The sequence below is a fragment of the Carcharhinus amblyrhynchos genome, unplaced genomic scaffold (assembly GCF_965287045.1).
Source record: "Carcharhinus amblyrhynchos unplaced genomic scaffold, sCarAmb.v2.hapA scaffold_76, whole genome shotgun sequence".
NCBI classification, from domain to species: Eukaryota; Metazoa; Chordata; class Chondrichthyes; order Carcharhiniformes; family Carcharhinidae; genus Carcharhinus; species Carcharhinus amblyrhynchos.
The window spans coordinates 901,565-917,624 of record NW_027649816.1 but is presented as its reverse complement, the minus strand read 5'-3'; the positions used below and the strand labels follow the sequence as shown (position 1 = coordinate 917,624).

The 16,060-nt window shown below is 49.6% G+C and overlaps 1 protein-coding gene across 1 annotated transcript in view; it reads right to left on the bottom strand.

The window, feature by feature from the left end:
- Positions 1-16,060, bottom strand: part of LOC145337798 (dynein axonemal heavy chain 6-like) — a 785,492-nt gene that overhangs the window by 30,476 nt on the left and 738,956 nt on the right. The window contains exon 75 of the mRNA XM_080182651.1: positions 14,001-14,200. Coding sequence (XP_080038777.1) covers positions 14,001-14,200 — 200 coding nt within the window. The remainder of the gene's footprint in view (positions 1-14,000; positions 14,201-16,060) is intronic.

Here is a 16,060-nt window from a genome sequence, read left to right as displayed (position 1 = left end):
CACTGACCCTGAACCCACTGACCCTGAATCCATTCTCCCTGAACCCACTGACCCGGAACCCACTGACCCTGAATCCATTCTCCCTGAACCCACTGACCCTGAACCCACTGACCCTGAACCCACTGACCCGGAACCCACTGACCCGGAACCCACTGACCTGGAACCCATTGACCCTGAACCCACTGACCCTGAACCCACTGACCCTGAACCCATTCTCCCTGAACCCACTGACCCTGAACCCACTGACCCTGAACCCATTCTCCCTGAACCCACTGACCTGGAACCCATTGACCCTGAACCCATTCTCCCTGAACCCACTGACCCTGAACCCACTGACCCTGAACCCATTCTCCCTGAACCCACTGACCCGGAATCCACTGACCCTGAACCCATTGACCCGGAACCCACTGACCCTGAACCCACTGACCCGGAACCCACTGACCCTGAACCCATTGACCCTGAACCCACTGACCCTGAACCCATTGACCCGGAACCCACTGACCCTGAACCCACTGACCCTGAACCCATTCTCCCTGAACCCACTGACCCGGAACCCACTGACCTTGAACCCACTGACCCGGAACCCACTGACCCGGAACCCATTGACCCTGAACCCACTGACCCTGAACCCATTGACCCGGAACCCATTGACCCTGAACCCACTGACCCGGAACCCATTGACCCTGAACCCACTGACCCTGAACCCATTCTCCCTGAACCCACTGACCCGGAATCCACTGACCCTGAACCCATTGACCCGGAACCCACTGACCCGGAACCCACTGACCCTGAACCCACTGACCCTGAACCCATTCTCCCTGAACCCACTGACCCGGAATCCACTGACCCTGAACCCATTGACCCGGAACCCACTGACCCTGAACCCACTGACCCGGAACCCACTGACCCTGAACCCACTGACCCTGAACCCACTGACCCTGAACCCATTGACCCGGAACCCACTGACCCTGAACCCATTGACCCTGAACCCACTGACCCTGAACCCATTCTCCCTGAACCCACTGACCCGGAACCCACTGACCTTGAACCCACTGACCCGGAACCCACTGACCCGGAACCCATTGACCCTGAACCCACTGACCCTGAACCCATTGACCCGGAACCCATTGACCCTGAACCCACTGACCCGGAACCCATTGACCCTGAACCCATTGACCCTGAACCCACTGACTCTGAACCCACTGACCCTGAACCCACTGACCCTGAACCCATTGACCCTGAACCCACTGACCCGGAACCCATTGACCCTGAACCCATTGACCCTGAACCCACTGACCCTGAACCCACTGACCCTGAACCCACTGACCCTGAAGCCATTGACCCTGAACCCACTGACCCGGAACTCATTGACCCTGAACCCATTGACCCTGAACCCACTGATCCTGAACCCATTGACCCTGAACCCACTGACCCGGAACCCATTGACCCTGAACCCACTGACCCTGAACCCACTGACCCTGAAGCCATTGACCCTGAACCCACTGACCCGGAACTCATTGACCCTGAACCCACTGACCCTGAACCCACTGACCCTGAACCCATTCTCCCTGAACCCATTGACCCTGAACCCATTCTCCCTGAACCCATTGACCCTGAACCCATTGACCCGGAACCCATTGACCCTGAACCCACTGACCCTGAACCCACTGACCCTGAACCCGTTGACCCTGAACCCATTGACCCGGAACCCACTGACCCGGAACCCATTGACCCTGAACCCATTGACCCCGAACCTACTGACCCTGAACCCATTGACCCGGAACCCATTGACCCTGAACCTACTGACCTGGAACCCATTGACCTGGAATCCATTGACCCTGAACCCACTGACCCGGAACCCATTGACCCGGAACCCATTGACCCTGAACCCACTGACCCGGAACCCACTGACCCTGAACCCATTCTCCCTGAACCCATTGACCCTGAACCCATTGACCCTGAACCCAATGACCCTGAACCCACTGACCCTGAACCCATTGACCCTGAACCCACTGACCCTGAACCCATTCTCCCTGAACCCATTGACCCTGAGCCCACTGACCCTGAACCCACTGACCCTGAACCCATTCTCCCTGAACCCATTGACCTGGAACCCACTGACCCTGAACCCACTAACTCTGAACCCATTCTCCCTGAACCCATTGACCCGGAACCCATTGACCCTGAACCCACTGACCCTGAACCCACTGACCCGGAAACCATTGACCCGGAACCCACTGACCCTGAACCCACTGACCCTGAACCCACTCACCCGGAACCCACTGACCCGGAACCCACTGACCCTGAACCCATTGACCCTGAACCCACTGACCCTGAACCCACTGACCATGAACCCATTGACCCTGAACCCACTGACCCTGAACCCACTGACCCGGAACCCATTGACCCTGAACCCACTGACCCTGAACCAATTGACCCTGAACCCACTGACCCAGAACCCATTGACCCGGAACCCACCCATTGACCCTGAGCTCAGTGACCTGGAACCCATTGACCCCAAACCCACCCATTGACTCTAAATCCATTGACCCCAAACCCACTGACCCAGAACCATTTGTTCCTAAACCCACTGACTCCAAACCCCGCCACTGACCCTGAATCCCTTGACCCTGAACCCCCCCATTGACCCTGAACCAACTGACCCTGAGCCCACCCATTGACCTTAAACCCATTGACCCCAAATCCATTGACCCAGAACTCCCCCACTGTTCCCAAACCACCCCCGCCATTCACCTGAACCCATTGACCCCGAACCCCCCAATGAATCTGAACCCATTCTTCCTGAACTCCCTCATTGACCCTGAACCCGCCCCGCCCCCCCCCCCCTCGCCCCCCCCTCGCCCCCCCCCCCCCCGATTGATCCTGAACCCACTGGCCAGAAGTACCCATTGACTCTGAACCCATTGACCCAGAACTCCCACTATGTCCCCAAATCATCCCCCCCATTGACCCTGAACCCACTGACCTCGAACCCTCCCAATGACCCCAAACTCATTGATCCTGATTTCCCCATTGACCCCGAACCCATGGACCCCGAACCCCCCCCCAATGACTCCAAACCCATTGATCCTGATTTCCCCATTGAACCTGAACCCATTGACCATAAACCCATTGATTCTGAATCCATTGACCCCGAACGCCCTCACTGACCCCGACCCCCCATTGACCCTGAACCCATTGACTCTGAACCCCCCATTGAGCCTGAACCAATTGATCCAGAACCCCTCATTAAGCCTGAAACCCCCATTGTGCCTGAACCCATTGATCCAGAACCCATTGGCCCAAAACCCATTGATTCTGAACGCATTGACCCCGAACCTCCCCATTGACCCTGAACCCTCTATTGACCCTGAACCCATTGACCCCAACCCCCCCATTGACCCCAACCCCCCCCATTGACCCTGAACCCATTGACCCGGAACCCCCTCATTGACCCTGAACCCATTGACCCAGAGCCCCCCCATTGACCCCAAACCCCCACATTGACACAGAACAAAGAACAAAGAAAATTACAGCACAGGAGCAGGCCCTTTGGCCCTCCAAGCCTGCACGATCCATGCTGCCTGACTGAACTAAAACCCCCTAACCATCCGGGACCATACCCCTCTATTTCCATCCTATTCATGCACTTTTCAAGATGCCCCTTAAAAGTATCTCCCCTGGCAACAAGTTCCAGGCGCCCACTACTCTCTGTGTAAAAAGTCTGCCTCGTACATCTCCTTTAAACCTTGCCCCTCACACCTTAAACTTGTGCCCCCTAGTAATTGACTCTTCCACTCTGGGAAAAAGCTTCTGACTATCCATTCTATCCATGCCCCTAATAATCTTGTAGACTTCTATCAGGTCTCCCCTCAACCTCCAACACTCCAGTGAGAACAAAGCAAGTTTCATCAATCTCTCCTCATTATTCATGCCCTCCATACCAGGCAACATCTTGGTAAATCTTTTCTGTACCCTCTCCAAAGCCTCCTGGTAGTGTGGCGATCAGATTTGGGTTCTGAGCCCCCCCATTGACCCAGAACCCATTGACCCTGAACCGATTGATCCTCAAGCCACTGACCCCAAGCCCATTGCTTCTGAACCCATGACCCTGAACCCATTGACCCTGAACCCATTGATCTCTGAATCCATTGACTCTAAACCCATTGACCCTGAACCCCCCCATTGACACTGAACCCACTCGTTGACCCTGAATCCCATGACCCTGAACCCCCCCATTGACCCCGAACCCCCCCATTGACCCCGAACCCATTGACTCTGAACCCCCCATTGACCCTGAATCCATTGGTCCTGAACCCTCCATTGACCCGAACCCTCCCACTGACCCTGAACCCACTGACCCTGAACTCCCCCATTGACCATGAACCCATTGACCCTGAACCCATTGACACTGAACTTCCCATTGACCATGAAGCCATTGACCCTGAACTCCCCCATTGACCATGAAGCTATCGACCCTGAACCCATTGACTCTAAACTCCTTTATTGACCCTGAACCCATTGCCCCGAAACCCCCCATTGACCCCGAACCTATTGACCCTGAAATCCCCCCATTGACTCTGAACCCATTGACCCTCAACTCCCCCCATTAACCCTGAATCCATTGACCCTGAATACATTGATCCTGAACCCACTGACCCCAACCCCCCCATTGACCCTGAATCCAATGCCCCTGAACTTCCCCACTGACCCTGAACTCATTGACCCCAAACCCATTGACCCTGAACCCATTGAGCCGAAACCCCCATTGACTCTGAACCCCTCCATTGACCCTGAATCCAATGCCCCTGAACCCCCTCATTGATCCTGAACCCATTGACTCCAAACCCATTGATCCTGAACCCTCCATTGACCTTGAACTCCTACATTGACCCTGAATCCAATGATCCTGAAATTCCCCATTGACCTTGAACCCACTGACCCGGAGCCTCCCCTTGACTCTGAACCATTGGGTTCCAATGACCTGAACCCATTGGTCCAGAACTCCCTGATTGACCCAAACCTCTACACTGACCCTGAACCCACTGACCCCAAACCCCCCACTGATCCCAACACCCCCCACTGACCCTGGACCCATTGATCCAGAATACATTGACCCTCAAGTCCCTCCCCCCCATTGAACTGGAGCCTCCTACTGATCCCATACTGCCCCCAATTGACCCTGAACCCACTGACCCCCAACTCATTGGCCCCCAACTCATTGACCCTGGACCTTCCCATTCACCGTGAACCCATTGACCCTGCACCGATTGACCCCGAACCCCCGCATTGATCCTGAACTCTCCATTGACCCTGAACCTATTGACCCTGCACCCCCCATTGACCTTAACTCCCATTGACCCTGAACCCCTTGATTTCTGAAGCCATTGACCCTAAAACCCTCCCAATGACCCTGAACCCATTGACCCCGAATGCCCCATTAACCCTGAATACATTGACCCTGAACCCATTGACCCCGAAACCCTACATTGACCTTGAATCCCCCATTGACCCCAAAACCCCTCCATTGACCCCAAACCCCCCCCATTGACCCTGAACATATTGATCCTGAACCCATTGACTCTGAATCCAATGGAGCAGACAGGCAGCTCCATGTAGGCAGCCAGACTGGGGCTGTATCTGGATCAGACCCGCAGAGAGGGTGCAGCAACACCCCAAGGGGCAGGAGAATGTACAGCACCGCCAGGCCATTGACCATGAACCTACTGACCCTGAGCCCACTGATGTTGAACCTCCCATTGACCCCAAATCCCCCATTGAACCTAAACTCCCCCATTGATCCTGAACCCCCCCATTGACCCTGAACCCACTGATCCTGAATCCATTGACCATGAACCACCCCCATTGACCCTGATACCCCCTATTGACTCTGAACCCACTGACTCTGAACCCCCCCCCGATTGACCCGAAACCCAGTGGCCCTGAACCCAATGACCCTGAACCCACTGACTCTGAACCCACTGACCCTTAACCAGCCCCCCCACCCCCCCCAACTGACCCTGAATGCTTTGACCCGGAACCGCCCTCATTTATCCTGAACCCCCATTTACCCACAACACCCACATTGACCCGGAACCTCCCACTGACCCTGAACTCATTTATCCAGAACACCCACATTGACCCGGAACCTTCCATTGACCCTGAACTCATTTACCCAGAACACCCACATTGACCCGGAACCTCCCATTGACCCTGAAGCCTCTCATTAACCCCAGAAGCTGGTTAATGGGTAATGAATGGTTAGTAAATGGAACGTTGACTAATGATTAAAGAACAAAGAAAATTACAGCACAGGAACAGGCCCTTCAGCCCTCCAAGACTGCACCGATCATGCTGTCCGACCGAACTAAAACCCCCTACTCTTCCGGAGTTCATTTCCCTCTATTCCCATCCTATTCAGCTATTTATCAAGAAGCACCTTAAAAGTCACTACCATATCCACGTCCACTATCTCCCCCAACAATGAGTTCCAGGCACCCACCACCCCCTGTGTAAAAAATTTCCCTCGTACATTTCCTTTAAATCTTTCCCCTCACACCTTAAACCTGTGCCCCCTAGTAATTGATTCCTCCACCCTGGGAAAAAGCTATTCACTCTGTCCATGCCTCTCATAATCTTGTAGATTTCTATCAGGTCTCCCCTCAACTTCCGTCGCTCCAGTGAGAAGAAACCAAATTTCTCCAACCTCTCCTCATAGCTAATGCCCTCCATACCAGGCAACATCCTGGTAAATCTTTTCTGTGCCCTCTCCAAAGCCTCTACATCCTTCTGGTAGTGTGGTGACTGGAATTGAACACTATATTCCAAGTGTGGCCTAATTAGGGTTCTATAAAGCTGCAACATGACTTTCCAATCTTCAAACTCAAAGCCCTGGCCAATGAAAGCAAGCATGCCGTATACCTTGTTGACTATCTTCTCCAACTGCATTCCCACTTTCAGTGACCTGTGTACCTATACAGCCAGATCCCTCTGTCTATCAATACTCTTAAGGGTTCTGCCATTTACTGTATATTTCCTATCTGTATTAGACCTTCCAAAATGCATTATCTCACATTTGTCCGGATTAAACTCCATCTGCCATCTCTCCGCCCAAGTCTCCAACTGATCTATATCCTGCTGTATCCTCTGATGGTCCTCATCACTATCCGCAAATCCACCAACCTTTGTGCCGTCTGCAAACTTACTAATCAAACCAGTTACATTTTCCTCCAAATCATTTATATATATTACAAACAGCAAAGGCCCCAGCACTGATCCCTGAGGAACACCACTTGTCACAGCCCTCCATTCAGAAACACACCCTTCCACTGCTACCCTCTGTCTTCTTTGACCGAGCCAGTTTTGTATCCACCTTGCCAGCTCACCTCTGATCCCATGTGACTTCATCTTCTACACCAGTCTGCCATGAGGGACCTTGTCAAAGGTCTTACTGAAGTCCATGTAGACAACATCCACTGCCCTACCCTCATCAATCCTCGAAACTTCCTTCGTCACTTCCTCGAAAAACTCGATCAAGTTAGTGAGACATGACCTCCCCTTCACAAAATCATGTTGCCTCTCACTAATATGTCCACTTATTTCCAAGTGGGAGTAAATCCTGTCTCGAAGAATCTCTCCTTTAATTTCCCTACCACTGATGTAAGGCTCACCGGCCTGTAATTACGTGGATTATTCTTGCAACTCTTCTTAAACAAAGGAACAACATTGGCTATTCTCCAATCCTCTGGGACCTCTCCTGTACAGTAAGAAACCTCACAACACCAAGTTAAAGTCCAACAGGTTTGTTTGATAGCACAAGCTTTTGGAGTCTTGCTCCTTTTTCAGGTGAATGAACGTTGTGTTCGCAAACAGGGCAAATGTAGACACAGACTCAATTTACAAGATAATGATTGGAATGTGAGTCTTTACAGGTCATCAAGTCTTTACAAGTACAGACAATGTGAGTGGTTAAGCACAGGTTAAAAGAGATGTGAATTGTCTCCAGCCAGGACTACCACTATCTGTAACCTCCGTGACTTGCCCGGACTTGCAAAATTTCACTAACTGTCCTGTAAAGACTCGCATTCCAACCATTATCTTATAAATTGAGTCTATGTCTATATATGCCTGTCTGTGAACACAAATCTTCACTCATCTGAAGAGGGAGCAAGACTCCAAAAGCTTGTGCTACTAAATAAACCTGGTAGACTTTAACCTGGTGTTGTGAGGCTTCTTACTGTGCTTACATAAGAACATAAGAACTAGGAGCAGGAGTAGGCCATTCGGCCCCTCGAGCCTGCTCTGCCATTCAATAAGGTCATGGCTGATCTTTTTGTGGATTCAGCTCCACTTACCTGCCCGCTCACCATAACCCTTAATTCCTTTACTGTTCAAAAATTTATCTATCCTTGCCTTAAAAACATTCAATGAGGGAGCCTCAACTGCTTCACTGGGCAGGGAATTCCACAGATTCACAACCCTTTGAGTGAAGAAATTCCTTCTCAACTCAGTCCTAAATTTGCTTCTCCTTATTTTGAGGCTATGCCCTCAGTTCGAGTTTCACCCGCCATTGGAAACATTCCCTTCATAATCTTATATGTTTCTATAAGATCTCCCCTCATTCTTCTGAATTCCTGTGAGTATCGCCCCAGTCTACTCAGTCTCTCCTCATAAGCCGGCCCTCTCAACTCTGGAATCAACCTAGTGAATCTCCTCTGCATCCCCTCTAGTGTCAGTATATCCTTTCTCAAGTCCAATGCTGACATCTCCACATCATGACCTCCCCTGTGGTCAGCGAGGATATAAAGATCTCTCTCAAGGCCCCAGCAATTTCCTCCCTTGCCTCTCTCAGTATTCTGTTGTATATTCCATCAGGCTTGTCTACCTTAATGTTTCTCAAGAACCCCAATACCTCCTCCTTTTTGATCTCAAACATGATCCAAACTATCTACACAGTCTCTCCCAGACTCATCATCCACCAAGTCCTTCTCTTTGGTGAATATTGATGCAAAGTACTCATTTAATCCCTCACCCATTTCCTCTGGCTCCACACAGAGATTCCCCCTCTTGTCCTTGAGTGGGCCAACCCTCTCCCTGGTTACCCTCTTGCTCTTTACGTATGTATAAAAAAACCATGGGATTTTCCTTAATCCTGCTGGCCAATGCTTTTTCATGACCCCTTTTAGCCCTCCTTACTTCTTGCTTAAGTTTCTTTCTACTTTCCCTGTATTCCACACTTGCTTCGTGTGTTCCCAGACTCCTAGCTTTAACAAATGTTTCCTTTTACTCTTTGACTAGGTTCACAATATTCACAAAGGTAAGAGCCTTCTGCCAGTCAGCCAATCCTCTATCCATGTCAGGATCTTACCCTTAACACCATGGGCTCTTAACTTATTTAACACTCTCCTACGTGGCACCTTGTCAAAGGCTTTCTGGAAATCTAAATAAAGCACATCCACTGGTTCTCCTTTATCTAACTTCCTTGTTACCTTGTCAAAGAACTGTAACACATTTGTCAGACATGATCTCCCCTTGACGAAGCTGTGCTGACTCAGTCCTACTTTATCATGCACTTCTAAGTACTCTACAATCTCATCTTTAAGAACGGACTCTAAAATTTTGCCAATGACTGAAGTCAGGTTAACAGGCCTATAATTTCCCGTTTGCTGCCTCCCTCCTTTCTTAAATATTAGTGTTACATTAGCTACTTCCCAGTCCTCTGGGACCCTCCCTGCCTCCAGTAATTCCTGAAAGATCACCAACAATGCCTCCACAATTTCCTCAGCTATCTCTTTTAGAACCCTGCAGTGTAGTCCATCGGGTCCAGGTGATTTATCCATCTTCAGATCTTTCAGTTTCCCCAGAACCTTCTCCTTAGTGATGGCCACTACACCCACCTGTGCCCCCTGATTCTCCTGGGCTCTGGTGTTTTCCACCATGAAGACTGATGCAAAGTAACTATTCACTTCCTCTCCCATTGCTTTGTTTCCTATTATTATTTCTCCAGCCCCATTTTCCAGTGGTCCAATGGCTATTTCTGCCTCTCTCTTACCTTTTATATATCGAAAAAAACTCTTCCTACCGTCTTTTATATTACTAATTAGCTTACAATCATATTTCATCTTCTCCCCCCTTATTGCTTTTTTAGTTGTCCCCTGCTTGTTTTTAAAGCTTTCCCAATCCTCTGGCTTCCCACTAATCCTTGCCACTTTCTGTGCTTTTTCTTTTGCTTTTATAAGAACATAAGAACATAAGAAATAGGAGCAGGAGTAGGCCATCTAGCCCTTCGAGCCTGCCCCGCCATTCAATAAGATCATGGCTGATCTGTCGTGGCTCAGTTCCACTTTCCCGCCCTCTCCCCATAACCCTTAATCCCTTCTCTTATCAAAAACCCATCAACCCGCTTCTTAAAAATATTTAGCGAGGCAGCCTCCACCACTTCAACGGGCAGAGAATTCCAGAGATTCACCACCCTTTGAGTGAAGAAGTTCCTCCTCAACTCCGTTCTAAACCGCCTCCCCTTTATCTTGAGGCTGTGCCCCCTAGTCCTACTGTCTTTTTTGAGCGGGAAGAGTCTCTCCACCTCTATCCTATCCATCCCATTCATCATCTTATACGTCTCAATGAGATCTCCCCTCATTCTTCTAAACTCTAACGAGTACAAGCCTAGTTTATGCTGTCCTTGACTTCCCCTCGTCAGCCATGGCTGCCTCGTCCTCCCATTAGCATGTTTCCTTATCCTTGGGATGAATTTCTATTGTGCCTCCCGAGTAACCCTGAAAAGCTCCTGCCATTGCTGTTCCTCTGTCCTGCCTGTTTCCCTTTCCAATCAGCTCTGGCCAGCTCCTCTCTCATGTCTTTGTAATTACCTTTATTTAATTGTTATACTGTTACATCTGATTCCAGCTTCTCCCTCTCAAATTGCAGGTAAATTCTATCATATTATGGTCACTGCTCCCTAAGGGTTAGAAACATAGAACAGTACAGCACAGTACAGGCCCTTTGGCCCTCAATGTTGTGCCGAGCTATGTCCAAACCCAAGATTAAGCTATCCCACTCCCTCTCATTCTGGTGTGCTCCATAAGGGGTTCATTAAGGGTTCCTTCACCTTAAGTTCTCTAATCAAGTCTGCCTCATTACACATCACCCAATCCAGAATCGCCTGTTCTCTAGTAGGCTCTGTCACAAGCTGCTCCAAAAATAAACATCTCTTCGACATTCCACAAATTCCTTTTCTTGGGATCCACTACCTATCTGATTCTCCCAGTCCACCTGCATATTGAAGTCCCCCATGATTATTGTAATATTGCCTTTTTTATATGCCTTTTCTATCTTAAATCTATCCTGATTTATTTTCTGCCCCACATCCTGACTACTGCTAAGGGGCCTGTACATAACTCCCATCAGGGTCTTTTTACCTTTGCGATTCCTCAACACTATCCACAGAGATTCTGTGCCTTCTGATCCTATTTCACTTCTTGTTATCGATTTTATTAACAATGCAATCCTGCCCCCTTTGCCCATCTGCCTGTCCTTTCGATAGGACACATATCCGTGGATATTCAGATCCCAGCCCTGATCCCCTTGCAGACACGTCTCTACGATGCCCGCAACATCGTGACGGCCAATTTCAATATGTACAACAAACTCATTTACCTTGTTCCATATACTGCACGCATTTAGGTACAACAATCTTCTGCATTGATCACCTCTCGTATCATACCCGTCAGCTTTTTTTTTGCTCTGTCTGAGGTTAGATTCCTACCATTTTCTGTACTTTTTTCTCTATTACATGGTCTTGAAACTTTACTAACCCCTCCTGAGCCCTTGGCTCTTTTAGTTAGTTGAAAGTCCTCAACATTAACCTGCACATCTACCCTCTCCTTTAACTTTGATTTTCTAATTCTCCATACAACTGAACCCTCCCCCCCACTATTTAGTTTAAAGCCCTGTCTACAGTCGTATTTATACGATTCACCAGGACTCTGGTCCCAGCACGATTCAGATGAAGACCATCCCATCTGAACAGGTCCCATCTGCCCCAATACTGGTGCCAACGTTCCATGAATTCAAACCCATTCCTCCCACACCAATATTTTAGCCACGCATTTACCTCCTTAATCTTATTGACCCTGTGCCAATTGGCTCATGGCTCAGGTAGTAATCCAGAGATTGTTACCTTTTTGGTTCTGCTTTCTAATTTAGCTCCTAGCTTTTCATATTTCCTTAGCAGAACCTTTGTTCCTGTTCTATCTAACGTATTGGTAGATCTGTGGATCATGGCACTTGGATCTCAACCTTCCCTCTCCAAGTTCCTCTGCAACCCAGATGAGATATCGTGAACCAGAGCACCAGGCAGGCAACACAACCTTCAGAATTCTCGATCCCCTGCTGTAGTCACTGGTTAACAGTAACTAGAGCACTGGATAATGGTCAGTAACTGGAACAATGATTAACAGGAACTATAGCACTGGTTAACAGTCAGTAGTAACAGGAACACTGGTTAATGATCAGTAACTAGAGCACTGGTTAACAGTCAGTAATTATAGCATTGGTTAATGGTCAGGAACTGAAGCACTGGTTAATGGTCAGTAAACAGAGCACTGGTTAACAGTCAGTGGAGCACTGGTTAATGGTCAGTAACTGGAGCACTGGTTAACAGTAATTAGAGCACTGGTTAACAGTCAGTGGAGCACTGGTTAATGGTCAGTAACTGGAGCACTGGTTAACAGTAATTAGAGCACTGGTTAACAGTCAGTAGCAGCAGCACTGGTTAACATTCAGTAACTAGAGCACTGGTTAAGAGTAATGAGAGCACTTGTTAACAGTAAGCAACTGGAGCACTGGTTAACAGTCAGTAACTGGGACACTGATTAACAGTAACTAGAGAATTGGTTAATGGTCAGGAACTGGAGCACTGTTAATGGTCAGGAACTGGAACATTGGCTAACAGTAACTGGAGCACTGGTTAACACTAACTAGAGCACTGGTTAATGGTCAGTAAATAGTGCACTAATTAACAATAACTAGAACAGTGGTTAATGGTCAGTAACTGGAGTACTGGTTAACGGCAACTGGAGCACTGGTTAATGGTCAGTAACTGGAGCACTAATTAATGACCAATAACTGGAGCACTGATTAACAGTAAGTAATTACTTATTGAAGTTGTACAAGACATTGGTAAGGCTACACTTGGAATACTGTGTACAGTTCTGGTCACCCTATTACAGAAAGGATATTATTAAACTAGAAAGAGTGCAGAAAAGATTTACTAGGATGCTACTGGGACTTGATGGATTGAGTTATAAGGAGAGGCTGGATAGACTGCGACTTTTTTCTCTGGAGCGCAGGAGGCTGAGGAGTGATCTTATAGAGGTCTATAAAATAATGAGGGGCACAGATCAGCTAGATAGTCAATATCTTTTCCCAAAAGTAGGGGAGTCTAAAACTAGAGGGCAGAGGTTTAAGGTGAGAGAGGAGAGACACAAAAGTTCCATACGAGCAATTTTTTCACACAGAGGGTGGTGAGTGTGTGGAACGAGCTGCCAGAGGTAGTAGTAGAGGCGGGTACAATTTTGACTTTTAAACAGCATTTAGACAGTTACATCAGTACGATGGATATGGAGGGATATGGGCCAAATGTGGGCAATTGGGATTAGCTTAGAGGTTTCAAATAAAAGGGCGGCATGGACAAGATGGGCCGAAGGGCCTTTTCCATGCTGTAAACCTCTCTGACTCTATGAAGGTGAAATTGTTTCTCTGGTTATTCTGAGGCTAATAAAATTCAACCACATTATTTGTGAGGAAACCTGTTGTTGGCCTAGGGCCATATCCCAGAGGAGTTTGGGAATGAGCTAATCACTGCAGTCCTGGGCTATTGGCTGTCTATTGAATTCAGTTCCATTGGCAGATCACAGTGAGAGCTGTGCTGATAAACTCTGATACTGTACATACAAGGGCCCATCGCTCCTATCTGGGCTGCTGCTGGATGTTGGACTGACCTGACTGACTGCAGCCCCTCACTCAGACGGGGTTCGATACCCTCGATGGTGTCCATGAACTCATTGGCCTGGCTTTCTAGGTAAGCTTTCTGAGCGTTGGGATGCATTCCGAAGATACTTGGAGAGTCAGTGTCTGGCAGTTTTTCAATGTGATTTATACATTGCAGTAAGTCCATGTTCTCCGTGATCATACTGTAAACCTAATGATGTGGAGTAAAGATATTAACATCCAACAGCCCCATCATTCAGTTAGATTCTAACTGACCTCTCCCCTCCATCCCTTCAATTGGCCTGGCCTTTATAACTTTTATTCAAAATTAATTTGCCTCTGTTCGAAACTTTCAACCTCAGCAGCTTCTTGGGCCAAGGGGATTTCCACATTTCCTCGATCTTTGTGTGAAAAACGCTTCCTGACATCTCTGTCTGAATGTCTTTGCTCTTGTTTTAAGATTCTGCCCAGAACCCCACAGTGCAAATTGTCCCCATCTACTCCATCAATCCCAATATTAAAGTTAAAGTTTATTTATTGATCACAAGTAGGCTTACATTAACACTGTAATGAAGTTACGGTGAAAATCCCCTAGTTGCCACACTCTGGCGCCTGTTTGGGTACACTGAGGGAGAATTTATCACTGCCAATTCATCTAACCAGCACGTTTTTCAGAATGTGGGAGGAAACTGGAGCACCTGGAGGAAACCCATGCAGACATGGGGAGAACGTGCAGACTCTACATAGACAGTTACTCAAGCCGGGAATTGAACCCAGGTCCCTGGTGCTGTGAGGCAGCAGTGCTAACCCACTGTGCACTGAGCCGGGAATTGAACCCGGGTCCCTGGTGCTGTGAGGCAGCAGCGCTAACTCACTGTGCGCTGAGCCAGGAATCGAACCCGGGTCCCTGGTGCTGTGGGGCAGCAGTGCTAACCCACTGTGCACTGAGCCGGGAATCGAACCCGGGTCCCTGGCGCTGTGAGGCAGCAGCGCTAACTCACTGTGCGCTGAGCCGGGAATCGAACCCGGGTCCCTGGTGCTGTGGGGCAGCAGTGCTAACCCACTGTGCACTGAGCCGGGAATCGAACCCGGGATCCTGGTGCTGTGGGGCAGCAGCGCTAACCCACTGTGCACTGAGCCGGGAATCGAACCCGGGTCCCTGGTGCTGTGGGGCAGCAGTGCTAACCCACTGTGCACTGAGCCGGGAATCGAACCCGGGATCCTGGTGCTGTGGGGCAGCAGCGCTAACCCACTGTGCACTGAGCCGGGAATCGAACCCGGGTCCCTGGTGCTGTGGGGCAGCAGTGCTAACCCACTGTGCACTGAGCCGGGAATCGAACCCGGGATCCTGGTGCTGTGGGGCAGCAGTGCTAACCCACTGTGCACTGAGCCGGGAATCGAACCCGGGTCCCTGGTGCTGTGGGGCAGCAGTGCTAACTCACTGTGCGCTGAGCCGGGAATCGAACCCGGGATCCTGGTGCTGTGGGGCAGCAGCGCTAACTCACTGTGCGCTGAGCCGGGAATCGAACCCGGGATCCTGGTGCTGTGGGGCAGCAGTGCTAACCCACTGTGCACTGAGCCGGGAATCGAACCCGGGTCCCTGGTGCTGTGGGGCAGCAGTGCTAACCCACTGTGCACTGAGCCGGGAATCGAACCCGGGATCCTGGTGCTGTGGGGCAGCAGCGCTAACCCACTGTGCACTGAGCCGGGAATCGAACCCGGGTCCCTGGTGCTGTGGGGCAGCAGTGGTAACCCACCGAACTACAGGGCAGCCCTGTGGGTGTCACTGATCGAGTCAATATTTATTCCTAAATCCCTAATTTTGTTTGAACTGAGCGGCTAGCTCGGCTGTTTCAGAGGTTGGTTTGCTGTGGCTCTGGAATCATGTGCAGGCCAGACCAGATAAGGACAGTAGATTTCCTTCCCTAAAGGAAATTGGTGAACCAGATGGGTTTTTACAACAATTGATGATGGTGTCATTGTGTGTTTAATTCTAGATATTTATTGAATTCAGATTTCACCATCAGCTGCGGTTGGATCGTGTTCTGGGTCTCTGGATTACTAGTGCAGT